Source organism: Neofelis nebulosa, chromosome 2, assembly GCF_028018385.1.
Source record: "Neofelis nebulosa isolate mNeoNeb1 chromosome 2, mNeoNeb1.pri, whole genome shotgun sequence".
Taxonomy (NCBI): domain Eukaryota; kingdom Metazoa; phylum Chordata; class Mammalia; order Carnivora; family Felidae; genus Neofelis; species Neofelis nebulosa.
In genome coordinates this window covers 193,002,175-193,018,802 of record NC_080783.1, presented here as the reverse complement: position 1 = coordinate 193,018,802, position 16,628 = coordinate 193,002,175, and the positions used below count along the sequence as shown (strand labels likewise).

The following is a 16,628-nucleotide window of genomic DNA, read 5'->3' as shown; positions in this document are numbered from 1 at the left end:
GAGTCCAGAGGGTGAACAGCCAGCCCATGGGTGCGCCCTTTCTCTGGGCTTTGTCTTGAAGATGTAGAAGACTCCTGGCCCTGGGGAGGGCAGGGAAGATTGCCAGGTTGGAGAGATGACAAGAAGGGGTCTGCTCTGGGGTGAAGGGAGGCAAAGATGAGTAGCCTTCAGAGAGGGAGGGGTTATGACTAAGGAAGGTGCTGGATCAAAAGTAGAGTTGGGGGTCTCTGGTATTTACTCATGGCTTGAATCTCTGCTGAACAGCCTTTATAAGAGCCAGTAATTCCTGAGATCTTTGCACCGATCTCTGCCTAAGCACTTTGCATATATTAGTGTACTTGATTTTCCAACAACGGTATGCAATATATATATTTTTAATATATTTTTAAATATTTATTTTTGAGAGAGACAGAGAGGCAGAATCTGAAGCAGGCTCCAGGCTTTGAACTGTCAACACAGAGCCCGACATGGGGCCTGAACTCACGAACTGCAAGGCTCATGACTGAGCCTACGTCAGAGGTTCAGCTGACTGAGCCACCCAGGTGCCGCATGAAATATGTATTGTTATACCCATTTTAAGGATGAGAAGATGGAGGAACAGAGAGAGTGAGTTAACTTGCCAAGGACAACACAGCTACTAACGGCAAAGCCTGGATTCATATCCAGTCAAATGTCAAAGCTCCTTATGCCAAAAGAGCTTAACTGTCAGGCCCTGCAGCCTCTTAAGTCATTCAACCGTATTAAGCCTCAGTCTGCTCATCTGTTAAGAGTAGTGGACTCCCCTGTCTCACAGCATTCTTGTGAGTCTTGAAGGAAGGTCACAGTAGGTATTGAAGAGGTGGGAGTCCCGCCCTGCCCAACATATACCTTCTCATGGTCAGTTGTTAAGTTTCTGCTGCTGGGGCCAGGAATCTGGAAGCCAGAGAAAATTAGATTTCTGACTTGGCTCAGCCTGGGGGAGGGACGCTGGTGTAGGGCAGGGGCTTTGTCCTTTCCCCTCCCCATTTCTAGCTCCCGAGTGGGCTCACATTTCTGTTGGTCCAGGAGGACAGCGTGCCCCAGGAAGGTCTAGGGATCAGCCACATGGACTCCTTGTTCCCGTTTCCCATCAGTCCACCCCCACCCTCCCTGTAGGGAACAGGTGTATTTGAGCAGAGGCTGGGAGCAGAGCCTTGGGTGAGTGGGAGCTGGTTGTCTCTTCACCCACCAAGGAGGCCCCCACACACCCTTTCTTATCTTGTGGTGGAAGGGGGCTTGTTCAGGGTCTCCCAGCCATCTTTCACCTTGGAATTGTTTTTAAGACAAGGCGACAGGCTGACAACTGATAACTGACAGGTTTCTCATGGTTTCCTCTGGGTGCTGAATCACTCCTTGATGCTTGTGATCACAAGCCCTCCTTCCCCCAGTGAGAAAACTTCCTTCCTTCTCTGGGCGTATTGCCTGCTCTTACCCATTGGGCTGCCTGGAGCCCCTGCCAGACCTCATGGCTTAGCAGACAGCGTCTTTTAGATTGCCCAGAAACAGTCTTCTCATGCCCCCAAACCTGGTGATGCTCTGTGGGTGCAGAGGGTGAAATGAATATGTGTGTGTAGGTGGGTGGGGGAGTGGGTTGAGGGAGAGCTAACATGTTAAATACTGACTATATGCAGGGCACCATGCTAAGTGCTAGTCGTTGCCTCCTTGGGTTCTCACAAAAGCCACAGGAGTCGGTTATATTATTATTGCTATTTGATAGAGTAGGACACGGGGCTCAGAGAATTTGACGATGTGGCCCTAAATCCAAGCTGATAGGTTGTGGGTATGCAATTCAATTCCAGGGCTGATTCTTGGGTCCACTTAATTGAGCTGAGACTGGGAAGGTGGGCTAAATCATGAAGGACCTTGTGTTTCAATGGTTAAGTCACAAATGAGGTGGAGGTTTGTTAACATATGTGCCTGCGTTGGGCAAGGCTTGGACGGACAGGCAGGGAAAAACTTGTCACGTGGCCGATCTCAGCTACTTTCAGCTTTGTCGTACCCACCCGTCTACTAGACTCGCGCTTCCTGGGACTGAGGAGAGGATTTCCTCAGAGTGCCTCAGCTGGAGGAGTGAGCTCTGTCATGACAAATGGGTGCTATTATAGGACTCGCTGAGGGTTAGCTTCGTGTATTGGAAAAGAAACCAAATGCCTCTGAAGAGCTCTGCTGTGCCCAACCCTCTCTCTATCCTTATGGGTAGGTTTAGTAACAATAGTAACAACAACAACAACATCCATTGCTCCCATTGACTGTGAGGTTTTTTTTTTTTTAATGTTTATTTTTTTCAGAGAGGGGGGAGGGGCAGAGAGCGAGAGGGAGACAGAATCGGAAGCAGGCTCCAGGCTCTGAGCTTTCGGGGCAGAGCCAGACATGGGGCTCGAATCCACGAACCCTGAGATCATGACCTGAGCCGAAGTTGGACGCCTAACCGCCTGAGCCACCCAGGCGTCCCGACTGTGAACTTGTTAAGAGGTGAACGCGGCAGCAAACACCTTAGACATACCATTTCATTTCATCCTTGCAACAATTCTGTAGGTAGTAGTATTATTACCACCATTTTACAGATGGGGAGACAGAGGCTAAATGAAGCTAATTTTGTCTTGGCTGGTGGCAGTCAGCATCAGATCACACCTGTATGGTTTATGGTCCTAATCATTACATGGTGCTGCCTCTGATACCCGTCCTGTCAGCCAGCCGTCATGTCCCAGAGGGTGTGAGGGACTCCAACTTTACAACTACTGTAAGGGATAGAACTCCTCCATTCAACTGTGAGTCTCTTGACGGCCCTGTGAAGCGAGCGGTGCACGCTATTATTATCCTTGTTTTATGGAGGAAGGAAAATGATGCTCATTAAAGTCAAGAGACCTGTCAAAAGTCACAGCTGCTGGTAAGTGGCAGAGCCAAACCTGGTTTTAAGGTCTCCTGTCTCTAGAACGCTCTTTTCCTGTGCACGTTAAAATTCACACGGTTCCTGCCTCTAAACACACCGTGTAAATAGGGCAAGTGGAGCAGAGCTGTTTGGTGACTGCACATGCGCACACTCCAAGCACGGCTCAGCCCCAGGGCAGTGTCAGCCACGTGTTCCCAGGTGACCACGCGGAGCGGAGCGCGAAAACGAGAGATCTGGGTACACGTGCACAAGCTCTGGCGAATGAGAACTTAGTCTTGCAGGGTCACGAGACTAGACCTAGGAAACTACACTTCCCAGAAGCAGCTCGCGCTGGACGCCTTTGCTAGATGACGTAGTTCCGGAAAGGCACGGGTCGGATAGGCTCCGGGGAGGAAGTGGGCGGTTCTAAGCGTCTGGCGCCCTGGCCTACTTCCGGCAGGATCGGGGTACTAGGCGGCTGAGGCGGTGCGGGGCTGGCGTTGTCTCCTGAGCTTTTCCAGGCGTGAGTAGCGATGGCAGCGGCTTTTCGGAAGGCGGCTAAGTCCCGGCAGCGAGAACACCGAGAGCGAAGCCAGGTAGGACCGCACAGGTCCCACGAGCGCTGGCCCGTGGCCCCGTGTGCTTCCCTCACCCCTTTCTTCTCCTCACCTGCGGGACCAGGTCCCTTTGGCGCGTCGCTGGGGCACGTAAATAAATGCAAATTATGCTAACGATGCCGGCGTGCCTGGGGCGGAGCCTCGAAGCCTGGGGAGGAGGGGGCGGGGGTCGTCGTTCCCGTTCCCTGCCCTACTCCCGACCGGTTCTTTGGGTATAGTCAAAGCTGTCTTGGGGAATTTCAGTGCGGAGGTAGTTGGGTGAGACGCCGTGTGTAAAATGCTTGACCTGGGAGGAAGGTGAGGCCAAAGCGCATACCGGCTGGAACTGAAACCCCCATCTAAGGGTGCAGAGCCCTGCCCACTGCGTAGGGGGGCGGGGGTCAGTAACCCAAGAGATTGGTGCTGATAATGTAACACCGACCGGCGTGGGTCGGTGTTAGCGCAGAATCTTATGAAGGTCTGCCGCATACGCTTTTTATGTCTCAGGCCATAATGTTTTCCATCCCCATTGTACAGGTGAACAAACTGAGGCCCAGAGAGCAGAAGTGAGCTGCCGAGTCCTAAACCCCAAATTCAGGTGGATAAACAGTTGTAGGACTTCTGTGGAGGGTGTGTCTGTGTTGGGGAGGTTGAGTAGAAACTAGTTTAATATATGCGGAACCAACGCATCCATTTGACTGTGCTTAAAAACCACATATACAACCTAGTTATCTGGTCCAACTTCATTTTGCAGGTGGGGAAGAGAGGGAGAAAGACGTGTCCAAAGTTGTGTTGCTCACTGATGGGGGGGAACTAAGGCCTCCTAACCAGAGTCAGTCTTCCTCCTTAATAGCATTTATCAGATATTTATTGTGCACTTACTGTGTGCTCAGTCGTGTGCTAGGAGCAATAGTGCAGTTTGCCACCTAATTGTGGTACCTGTTTGAACCTATTTGTGGGCCTATCTAAAAGTAATGATAGGGGCACCTGGGTGGCTCAGTCCTTGAGCGTGACTCTTGACTTCTGCTCAGGTCACGATCCCAGGGTCATGAGATTGAGCTGGGCTCTGCCCTGACAGAGTGGAGCCTGCTTGGGATTCTCTCTCTTCCCCTCTCTCTGCCCCACCCCACTTGCTTGCTTGCTCGCTCAAAATAAATAAAAATAAAAAAGAAAAGTAACGATAGCAGTGTTTGTTGTGTGCCAGAGCCAAAAGTGCAGAATGCTTTACTCGTTATCTCATTTAACTGTTGACACTGTGTGGAGGTAGGTACCGTTATTTTCTCACATTTGCAGATGGGGAAACTAAGACTCAGATAGGTTAAGTAATTTGCCTAAAGACATACAGCTGTAGTTGGCAACTGGCAAAGCCAGAAATCAGACCAGGAATCCAGAGGCCACTAAAAGATGAATAAAGAGGCACCTGTATAAGGGGAGCCTGGGTGGCTCAGTCAGATGGGTCTCCGACCTTAGCTCAGGTCATGATCTCATGGTTCTTGAGTTCGAGCCCCGCTTCTGGCTCTGTGCTGGCAGCTCAGAGCCTGGCGCTTGCTTTAGATTCTGTGTCTCCCTCTCTCTGCCCCTCCCCTGTTCACACTCCATGTCTCTCTCTCTCTCTCAAAAATAAATATATATATATATAAAAAGAGGCACCTGTATAAGAGATAGCACAGGAACACTGCCAAATGAGGAATTTGAATGGGAAAAGTAGAGATGATGAGGGAGCTTCCGGGTGAAACTTGCTGAACTTTGAAGGGAATGATAATAGCTGTCACTTTTTGAGCATTGATTGTATGTTAGGTACAGCCCAACATGCTGTACAAGGATGATCTCATTTAAATCTACAGTGTGTCTATGAGGTGGATGTTATCCGTATTTTCCATATGAGGACTCTAATGCTTAAAGAGGTTGGATAGTGTATCCAAAATATCAGTTGTAAGTAGTTGGTTTGGATTAACAGAGAAGGGGAGGGGCAGGAGAGAATTCCAAGCAAGCCGGACGCAGGGCTCAAACTTGTGGAGCTGGAACTCACGAACCATGGGACCATGACCTGAGCCGAAACCAAGAGTCGGACACTTAACTGACTGAGCCACCGGCACTCCAGAAGACAGAGGGCTTCTAAGGCTGGACATAAGCATGACACGGTCATGTTTGAGTAGGAATAGAGGATCTTTGTGGGAGAGGTAAGAAGAAGGCCATGCTGGAAAGATGGGTAAACATGTTGACCAGGGTACTCTATGTCTGGGTAAAGTTTGGACTTTATGCCATAGGTTCTTCACTGAGGTGGTGGGCCAGCTACTGAAGATGTTTTGTATGGAGGGAGTAGGTATAATTAGGTGAGCTACTTCAGATGCAATGGCCAGTCTTCTTCTATAACTCAGATCCCTTTGAATTAGCGTTTTTGTAATTTTTGGGTAGATAGCCAGTATCTATGATTCCTGGATCGTAGAGTATTTCTGTTTTGAATTTTTTTTTTTTTTTTTTTTTAGTTTTAGAGAGAGTGAGTGAGAGCGTGCGTGGGAGAGAGGGACAGCAAGAGAGGGAGAGAGAGAATCTTAAGCAGGCTTCATGCTCAGTGTGAAGCCGGACACAGGGGCTCAGTCCCATGATCTGAGCTGAAGGCAAGAATCGGACGCTCCACTGACTGAGCCACCCAGGCCACTCTCTAGTTTCAAAAAAAAAAAAAAATTCTTTTTTTTTTTTTTTTTACATTTATTTATTTTTGAGAAACAGTGAGACAAAGCATGAGCAGGGGAGTGGCAGAGAGAGGAGACACAGAATCTGAAGCAGGCTCCAAGCAAGCGGTCAGCACAGAGCCTGATGAGGGGCTTGAACGCACAAACTGTGAGATCATGACCTGAGTTGACCTGAGGTCAGTCGGACGCTCAACCGACTGAGCCACCTAGGTGCCCGGGCCACCCTCTGGTTTTAATTTTTGAGGAACCTCCATACTGTTTTCCACAGTGGCTGCATCCATTTTCATTCCCACCAATAGTGCATGAGGGTTCCTTCTTCTTCACATCCTCGCCAACACCTGTTTCTTGTGTTTGTTGTGTTTTTGATTTCAGTTTGGCTGTTATTTTAATTATTGAATTATTTGTTGCATCATTTCAAGGATAAAAATTGAGAAAGGTAACTTAAAAATTTCATCTATTAATATTATACAAGTTTAAACTCGTGTGTAGTATTGTGTTAGAAGTGTATGTACCTCCTCAAAAATTGAGATTATTCAGAGCGGGAGAAGATGCGGTCTCTTGTGGGAAAGAGCACAGACTCTGGCCTCACATAGAGTGGGTTCTGGTTCTAGCTTTGCCATTTATTCTGTGTTCTTGGGCAAGTCATTCTCTAAACTTTATTCCCCTTTTGGAAAATTGGGATAACAATCGTATGTTTTATCTACTTCTCCTGTTTGTTGTGGGGATTAAGAGATTGTGTGTAACGAGCACAGCAGATTGCTTTGTAACAGAGTAAGTGCTTAATAAATGTGGCCTGTTATGATGATGTGGGCAGAAACATCTACCACAGATACTGACATATATTAATTGCTCAATAAATAGCTTGTAGAAAGATAATACCAAGATATAATCCTTGTGCCTTCCATGCTATCCAAGTTCTGTGTCAGAAGGGTATTCTGTGTCACACTCGGTTTTCTCTCTTACTTCTTACCAAAGGAATAATAATAACAGTAAACATGTGGTGGGTACTTGCCTTGTGCCAGGCCAGGTGCCAGCACTGCCCCTTACAGAGGCTCATTTAATCCTAATGATAACCAGGGGAAGCAGGTATTGTTATTCTCGTTTTAAAGTTAGGAAACAGCAGCTCAGAGAAGTGAAGTGACTTGCATAAGGTCACAGGTTGTTAAGAGGTAACGCTTGGATTTGAACCCAGTTCTTGGGCTCTAAATTTAGAGCCCTTACCACAGTTGCCTCCCTGTTATTATATTTTCCCTTCATAGTATTTTTTAAACCCTTGGATTAAGGCTGTAGTAATTTTAGTACAGCTGGCAACTGCTTGCTTAGTGCCGAGTCATTGTTGCCTCTCTCTGTCCTTAATAGGCCAGGAAACCTACTATGGCAGTGCTTATGACCTCTCTGGCGTCCGTATAGTACCTCTCATCCTTGGGCAGAGCCCAGTGGGGGAGGGAAGGGAACAGGGTAGCAAGTTGGCTCCAAGGACATGGATTTACTGAGCACTCCAGAGACTCTTGTTCTTGTGAGGTGTCATGTTGATTTGGGCATGTGTTTGCTGGGGGAACTAAGCACTTTCTTTTTTTTTCCCTTTTGTCTTCTAGCCTGGCTTTCGAAAACATCTGGGCCTGCTGGAAAAAAAGAAAGATTACAAACTTCGCGCAGAGTGAGTTCGGTTTCCCGGTGGAGGTGCTGCCAAGAAGGTTGACCACTTCCCTGCACGGCAGCTGGATTGCCCAAGTGTCTGACGGGGGATAATTTCCTGCCATTGATAAAATGGCTAAAACTCTGGCAACCCGTCAGATACTTGTTTGTGACCCTAAACTTCTCTCTTTGTTTGGGCAGAGCGTTATTTATTTAACTACAGTTGCACTGCGAATTTTTTCTAATTCTGTTGTTCCAGATAGTTTGCTCATAGTGGCTTTGATTTGCCCCTGCCTTGGTGTTTGAGCCAGAAGCAGAATCTCTTTTTTTCTCTCCCTTCTCTTGAAATGCAAGATAGAATCTAAAATTCCAGTTGTCGAGTCTCTTACATCACCCCGTGTGTGGTGTGGAATGAAGAGATATGAAAGATGGATTCATAAGACTGAGCGTGGGTGATAATGAACTCTGAAAACATTTCATAAAACAATTACCTCTATTTTTCTTCTTTGGCACTTTATTTGGAGAATAAATTATAATTATTTGTTAACTATGCATGTCAGCTGAGGTCCTTTTGTGCTCCTGGTACAGATGGTGATGGATTAAGTGGATTGCTCTGGGTCTCAGAGTTAAGGCTAATAATGATAACTGAGTGCTATTATTGGATTAGGTAGTGTTTTGGGAGACTTGCAATATTTACACTTATTTATTCCTCCCAACAACCTTCTGGGATACTATTATCATCATACCCATTCTACAGATTAAATTAAGATGCAGATTGGTTAGCTAAATTATCCAGGATTACTTAGCTAGAAGTGGTGGAGTTAAGGTTTTAATCCAGATAGTCTGGCTTCAGAGTCCACGATTCTAGTCAGTATGCTATTCTGTGCTGTGTAGTTTTGGAACCTTATTTGGTCAGTTGGTGCCCAAGCTTGCATCAGAACCCTTTCTTTTTTTTAAACGTTTATTTTTGAAGGGGAGAGAGAGCGTGAGTGGGGGAGGGGCAGAAAGACAGGGAGACACAGTATCTGAAGCAGGCTGCAGGCTCTGAGCCATCAGCACAGAGCCCTATGCGGGGCTCAAACCCACGAGCTGTGAGATCATGACCTAGGCCGAAGTCAGACGCTTTACCAACTGAGCCCCCCGGGCGCCCTGATCAGAACCCTTTCTAATGAGCTTTAATATGTGCTTTCTTTGGTGTTTCCCTCTAAAGATGTAAATAGCGCTAAAACATGTGAGATGGGGACAGTTTCAGGTGAATTTTGGGATAAGAGAGTAGCCTACAGTGACGGGATCTCAACATTAGTGACAGTGGAGTCTGGATCAAATCTAGTCATTGCTCTGGCTTTTTTGAGTTTCATTTTGTATGAACTTTAGATGCTTATAAAGTGTGCTCTTGTGGGTTTTTTTGTTTGTGCTTTTTTGTTTTTGGATTTTTTTTGTTATGAACTTCATTTAAACTGCCTTTTAGTGACTACCGGAAAAAGCAAGAGTACCTCAGAGCTCTCCGGAAGAAGGCTCTTGAAAAAAATCCAGATGAATTCTACTATAAAATGACTCGGGTTAAACTCCAGGTGGGTACCTAATGGATCAGTTGGTATTCTGAGCTCCAACTCAATAAAGAAAATAAGATGGGGGAAGAGATGGAGAGGAAGGAGCCTTGGCCTTTATTTAGCCCTTCTCCACTTGGTCCAAATGCTCTTGGTCAGTATCCAAGGCAAACTGTCCCTTCATGAACAGCATGCATTTCTACTCCTGAATCTGAGTTGTCTTATGACTGGAGCTTTTCTTTCTTTTTTTTCTTTAATTTTTTTTTTTGTTTTTTTTTGTTTTAATGTTAATTTTTGAGAGAGAGAGTGCAAGTGGGGGCGGGGGGCAGAGAGGGAGAGAGAGAGAGACAGAATCCGAAGCAGGCTCTAGTCTCTGAGCTGTCAGCATAGAGCCCGACGCAGGGCTTGAACTCACAAACTGTGAGATCATGACCTGAGCCGAAGTCAGACTTAACTGACTGAGCCACCCAGCCACCTCTGCCTGGAGCTGTTCTAAGAGTAGATGATGAGGTGCTAAATTGAACATGCATCTAGGGGCTTAGTGCATTGGACTGCTGTTGCAAATGGCATTCAGTTGTCTTTGTTCCAGTCATAAGCTATGCTGACAGCTTATCAGTGATTTTAATCTAAGAGGGACTGTATCTTTTAAATTTGGATTTTAGGATGGAGTTCACGTTATTAAGGAGACTAAGGAAGAAGTAACTCCAGAACAGCTGAAACTGATGAAAACCCAGGATGTCAAATACATAGAAATGAAAAGGGTTGCAGAAGCTAAGGTAACAACTGAAGCCCTTTGTTCTGTTGTATTTTTGTTAAGGAAAGAAATGCGGATTCAGTGACTTCAAATTATAAGTTGATTTCTTCTTGAAGTACTTGTGTATGTATGGTATAATGATTTAGAAGTGTAGTCAGTGTGGTAGAGTGGAAAGAGTTCAGATTTGGAAATGAGACAGACTTAGGCTTGAATTCTGGCTCTGCCATTTATTAGCTCCATGATTATGGACAAATTAACATCCTTGAGAGATTGGTTCCTCATTTCTATTTCATGGGATTGTTGTAAGGATTAAATGAGTTTTGTGGAATGTGTAGCCCAGTCACTTAACTGTGGTTGGTGCTTGATAGATGTTTAGCCGTTCTTTAAAAGAATGAAGCACATTTTTTGTTGGCTCGTGATAATGATGTGAAATGGTTTACACTTTTGACATTCATCTCTGATACCCTGGAAGAACCCAGTGTAAAATGAGATCCTGTTCTGTATTCTAGAAAATTGAAAGACTGAAATCAGAGCTCCATCTGCTGGATTTCCAGGGGAAGCAACAGAATAAGCATGTGTTTTTTTTTGACACCAAAAAGGAAGGTATGAAATGTTTGAGGGTTTCTGGGATAGTCTAGCATGTTGGTGTATGTTTGGTGTTAGTGCCTTAAGAATTGTGTTGACTTTCAGTTGAACAGTTTGATATTGCCACTCACCTGCGAACAGCCCCGGAACTTGTTGACAGAGTCTTTAATAGACCCACAATAGAGACCTTGCAGAAGGAGAAAGTGAAGGGGATTACCCAGCAGACTCGACTTAAGGTAATTTTCTCCGTTGTTTTCAGGTCTGAGCTTAGGAGAATCTAGGATTTCCACCCCCCCCTCCCCCCGCATTTACTATAATTAAGGAAAGCTCATTAAGTTCCCTTAGAAAAGTGGAAGGAAGATTTGATGATGGGATGGGAATGGACAAAGGTTCCTTGGTTTTTAAGATTGGGGGGTGTGTGGCATAGTGTGGCTTAGTGGTTGGAAGCTTAAGGGTTTGGCTTTATTTTTTTTTAATTAAAAAAATTGTTTTAAATGTTTTATTTATTTTTGAGTGTGAGTAGGGGAGAGACAGAGAGGGGAACAGAAAATCCTAAATGGGCTCTGTGCTGATAGCAGCAAGCCCAGTGAAAGGCTCAAACTCAAAGTGAGATTATGACCCAAACTGATGTCAATCAGCTGAGCCACCTAGGTGCCCCTGGTCTGGCTTTTAGATTTGCATTTGAATCCCACCTCTCCCTCTGGGCTTTGTGCCTTTAAGACTTGTGACTGATGCCTACCTTGTAAAATGCAGAGAGAGGAGGAGACACTGAAGATTTAGGGATTTGGTATATTCTGATATTGAACCTTCAGCAGCAAATACACATCTCAAAAAGTCTTTACATATTATACATTTGTAACCAGAATTTTGTATTGACTTTTCCTTATGGTGCTTTCCATCACTGTAACTGGGTTTGTGCAGAAGACATGCTTTTTCTCAGAGCCTTCTGGAGTTGAACTCTCACTTCTGACTGATTCATTAAAAAAAAAATGCTGTCAATGTGTTTCAAGCAGACAGCTGTTCTGTTTTGATTTGAATCATTTACACCGCATCAGCTTTGCTTCCAATGTTTAATTTCACAGCAGTTTCTCTAGCTCAGAGGCAGCTAAACTTGCGTTGGTAATATAAATACCCCTAATTAGTTTGACTATATTGGGTAATCCCATAAGTTTGACAGTCTGTGTAATAAAGTGAAAACAAAAGCTGTCTGAAACCACTGCTGCGAGACTATGCTAGAATTGGTGAATTGTTTAAATCTGAAGCCCAGTGATGGTCCCCCCCCTTGTAGATAACACTTCCAGCTGAGGAGCCGGCTGACTAGTATTCTCGTGATAACCCTGTTTGTCAATTAGTTGTATTTTCAATTAGCTGTGTCACTAACACTTCTCAAGTGTTATGGTGGTCCCTAAAGACATTAGTGCTCCCAACAGAATAGTTCACAGACATGCCTTGTAAGTTGGAAAGATTTGGATCTTGCTGTTCTTGTCCAGTGGTGTTGTTTCTTCTGGTTGTTTTGTATAAAGCAAAAATATTTTCATTAAGAGACTGATGGTGAGTGGATTGTAAGGGAATTTTTAATCTCTCTGTAACTTGGAGGGGTGGGCAGCCCATGGATGAGCTGTAGGAAGTCTGTGAACATTCTCATTCCACACAGACATTTTGTGCAGATAGGGATATGCGTTTGCACAAATTTGCACCAACACACATACACATTTATTTCAGGAAAGAATCCACAGCTTTCATCAGTTTCTCAGGGGTTCATGATTCCCCCAAATTGAAGGGCCACTGGCCTTTGAGGGGATATTTCAGCAGTGAGAATTCTCAGGTCAGCTTCTGCTGAAAAAGTCCTGCTCTCTGAGTTCTGTGGTTCTCAGACACCTGCACACTGTCCATTAGCCTTTCTATTCTCTGTTCACTTTGTGTAGGGTTTCCAGGATTGGCTCATTCCTGCATTGCCTTAGGTAACCGGGACGCTCACACAAAGGTCAAACAGCTTAGTGTAGTAGTGGAAAGATTCCTGGGACCCGTGAGACTCGTGGGACAGTCCTGACTCTGTTCCAGGTGAACCTTGTGTCCCTGGGCAAGTCTCCAACGTTCTGTTAGCTCTAGAATCTGGTGTTCCTAAAATGGGCAATTTTATGGTCCCTTGTGTTGATTCTGAGTAAGGAGGAGGGAGTTGATGAAACCATTTATGCATTTGGACTTGAGTGGATTAAAAGCAGTTTTTAATTCATTTTTATCTTGTTAATTTTATTGAAAACGGGTGTGTATTTCTTCCACAGCGGATAGCTAAAGAAAGGCAAAAGCAGTATAACTGCCTGACGCAGCGGATTGAACGCGAGAAGAAATTGTTTGTTATTGCACAGAAAATTCAAACACGCAAAGATCTTCTGGTAAGGAGAGAGAGCCTTAGGCCCTTCCTTTTATTTTATTTTTTTTTCCTTTCTCTCTTGTAAAGGTTTTAACTTAGACTGGATTTCAGCTGTGTGTAAATCAACCCCAGTGAAAATGTCTGCTCCTCAGGGGCAGTGGTTTGAGCCAGTGTCTGTTACTCTGACAGTGTTGAAATGTTCCTTGATTAAGAAGGTAATAAGGGGCTTATTAGTCAGTGCTTTGGAACAGCAAAGGGTAGGATCAGGTAGCATATGAACTTTATAGCTTATGAGCAGCTATGTGTAACATTTAAGCAGGTTAACAAAGCAGTGTGTGTCACTCATTGGTGTTTAAAAATAGACAACATTGTGTTGTTAAATAGCACAGCTAAGGATTATGTGATGCCCCTTTCATATTAGTACCATTCCTCTAAATGTCAAATTCTTCAGCTTTGTAGATCGTTCAGATCTGCCTTTCTCAACTAGGGTTCCGTGTGAGAATAAGCCCTACAGAAAAATGATTTGACTCCCTGTCTTCTCAGTTTTTCTGGAAACTTCAACATAGTAGTAGCATTATAGATTCCCAGGGGAGAACATGGTTCACTGCATCTGGGGATACTTGAGGGTAGTAGGGCTTTGTCCTTCCCGTACTTTGAGAAGGACTGAATTAGGGGCTTGCCAATAGGTAGTTTATTAACCTTCCTGTTTTACAAAATGCTATCCTACCATTTACTGGTAACCTTTTTAATCTTTTGTAGGACAAAACTCAGAAGGTGAAGGTGAAGAAAGAAACAGTGAACTCCCCAGCTATTTACAAATTTCAGAGTCGTCGAAAACGTTGAAGTGGTACAGATGAGCTTTGTCATTCCATGCAGAAGAGAATTCCCTTTTTTTTCCCTGAGTAACTTCACATTCCATTAGCCTGAATGACATGATTTTTCCTGTTTGTAATTTTATTACAGATCTGACATGTGGTATTTTTCTGTGGACACCATTAAAGCCCCTTCCCATGTCTTACTGTTTTGAGGGTTGTGAAATCAGCCTTAGTTTTATATTCCTGTATATTTTTTTCATTATGAAAGTTATATAATCTCATTACCGCAAATTTGGAAAATAGATGAATTCTTCCCTAATCCCAGTACTAATTGAGGAACAATAAATAGTTATTAGTGCTAGCAGCTAGGGCAATGAAAGTGAACAAAACTGTGAGCATTCTGGTTTATTTCCTCCATTCCTTTTTTTTTTTTTTTTTTTTTTTTAAGTTTACTTATTTATTTTGAGAGAGCATGAGCAGGGGCAGGAGAGAGGGAGAGAGAGAATCCCAAGCAGGCTCTGTGCTGACAGCAAACTGTGAGATCATGAGCTGAGATCAAGAGTTGGATGCTCAACTGGCTGAGCCACCTAGGTGCCCCTATTTCCTCCATTCTATAAAGGTGTGTACTGGTTTTTAATTATGTTTTTGTGTTTTGTAGTTGTAATTACAGTAAACAATTTTACATCTTTTTTCACTTCATTTCTTCCATTTCGTTACATCACTTAATTTTTTATTTTTTAAAGTTGACTTTGAGAGAGAGCATGTGCATACATGCAAATGGGGGGGGGGTGGAGAGAGAGAGGAAGAGAGAGAGAATCCCAAGTTCGGGGCTCGAACTCATGAGCCGGGGGATCATGAGCTGAGCTGAAATCAAGAGCCGGATCCTCAGGGCACCTGGATGGCTGAGTTGGTTAAGCATCAGACTTCGGCTCAGGTCATGATCCATGGGTTCGAGCCCTGCATCGGGCTCTGTGCTGACAGCTTGGAGCCTGCTTCTGATTCTGTGTCTCCCTCTCTCTGCCCCTCCCCTGCTCATACTCTGTCTCTTTCTGTCTCTCAAAAATGAATAAACTTTAAAAAAAAAATTAAAAGTCGGATGCTCAACCAACTGAGCCATCCAGGTGCCACACATCATTAATTTTTTAAAAGTAGTGTATGCTCATAGTAGAAATTAAAATAAATATTTTTAATGCTTGCATGTTTGATTTAGTGGGCAGACTGATTTTACCTTCCTTCCTTCTGTGTTTATTGGATATTCTGATGGCTTCATAAAGTAGCCAAGGAGGAATTTTTTTTCTCTTACGCTTTATAGCTACAGATAGAAACCCTTGGAACTAGGAACCCATGGTGGCACCTCCTTATTGATGAAGCTCATATCGGACAGATCTGGCTCTGTTCCTGCCCTCTGCACTTCTGGCCAGCTCCTGATTCCAAGGCTGTAGATGGCTTGGTACAGGCCTGTGCCCTGGAGGTGGGGACTGCAGAGCATGTGTAGCAGCTCCTTTGTCTTCCCAGAGTCTCACTCTTCCTGTCTATGTCGGGGTGGTAAGCTGAGGCTGGTCAAGACAGGACTGAGCATGCTTGGAGCAAATGTGGGAGGAGCAGAGTTCTGGGAGGTGTGCTTACACCTCACCCCTGGAGGAGGAACAGCTGTGCCTGGATTTTAAAGAGAAAAAAAATCATCGTTAAAACTTAATAAGTTTCTATGACTGCTAGGCTCCTATATAAAGCCTAAAATGAAAGCATGTTTCCTCAGGGTGTACCCAGTGGGATTTAGATTTGGGAGCCCTGGAAAGTAGGAAGAAGGGCCAGGGAATAGAAGTTAGTAGCTTTTGCCTTAAGGAAGGAAATGCTTCACAGTCTCTGTGTGAACTTCCTTTTGGGGAGGTGGTGAGCTAAGTAAATGTTAATGGTCTTATGACATAGAGGTCTGAGTCCTGAGCCAGGGAAGGGATTTATCCTGTGGATGTTGGGCAGAGGAGTGGGCAGAGTCTGTTCCTGGGATAAACCAGCTTGGTGCTGCTACTCGGACTCGTATCCCTTGTCTCTGCTGGGTAGGAAGGTGGGAGGCAGGGAAGGGATATACCTAATGCCTTCTCTTGAAGCTTACGCTTACACAAAGGTACACACACTTCATGAGTTCTCACTTTATATTTACTTATTTATTTTTAACGTTTGTTTATTTTTGGGAGATAGCATGAATGGGGGAGGGGCAGAGAGACAGAATCTGAAGCAGGCTCCAGGCTCTGAGCTGTCAGCACAGAGCCTGAAGTGGGGTTTGAACCCACAGACCGTGAGATCATGACCTGAGCCGAAGTCGGATGCTTAACTGACCGAGCCACCCAGGTGCCCTGGCTCTCACTTTAATAGACTCTCAGGGTACTACCCCTCGGGCCTCATGCACACACGTATGCGCACACCTATATATCCTCTGGTATACGAACGTGCCACCAGGGTTTCACATCTGCTGGTTACGTGCTAAGTAAGTCCTCAAGTGTTCTGTAGGTATACAGCGATGCTTCATTGAAGAGGCATGTGTGTAGGCAGGAACGTCTATCCTCTCGGACTACCGTAAGTTCCAGATTGGAGGTAGAGAACTATAAGGAGATAAAACCAGGTGTCCCGAATTGCTGTTAACACTGAGGGCTGTCTCTGAGGCCCAAGGAGAGCTTGCCTGCCCCTTGTGATGAACCCAAGACAGATGCCCCAGCCTCCTGGGTGCTGAAAATAGGCCAGGACCTTATG

The 16,628-nt window shown here is 45.0% G+C and overlaps 1 protein-coding gene across 1 annotated transcript; it reads left to right on the top strand.

Annotated features, from left to right (window-relative positions):
• The first annotated feature begins 3,322 nt into the window (after window positions 1–3,322).
• Window positions 3,323–15,081, top strand: UTP11 (UTP11 small subunit processome component). Its single transcript, XM_058717996.1, has 8 exons — window positions 3,323–3,483; window positions 7,772–7,833; window positions 9,280–9,382; window positions 10,021–10,134; window positions 10,622–10,715; window positions 10,803–10,933; window positions 12,980–13,090; window positions 13,828–15,081. The coding sequence occupies exons 1-8, from the start codon at window positions 3,421–3,423 to the stop codon at window positions 13,909–13,911; spliced, it is 762 nt and encodes a 253-aa protein (XP_058573979.1). The 5' UTR covers window positions 3,323–3,420; the 3' UTR covers window positions 13,912–15,081.
• The last annotated feature ends 1,547 nt before the right edge of the window (window positions 15,082–16,628 follow it).

Bases quoted from the DNA above. Each gene is read 5' to 3' on its own strand.
- UTP11 (XM_058717996.1), top strand. From the start codon at position 3,421: ATGGCAGCGGCTTTTCGGAAGGCGGCTAAGTCCCGGCAGCGAGAACAC. The intron at 7,834-9,279 runs GTGAGTTCGGTT...ACTGCCTTTTAG, and splicing joins GATTACAAACTTCGCGCAGA to TGACTACCGGAAAAAGCAAG. The intron at 10,716-10,802 runs GTATGAAATGTT...GTTGACTTTCAG, and splicing joins TTTTGACACCAAAAAGGAAG to TTGAACAGTTTGATATTGCC.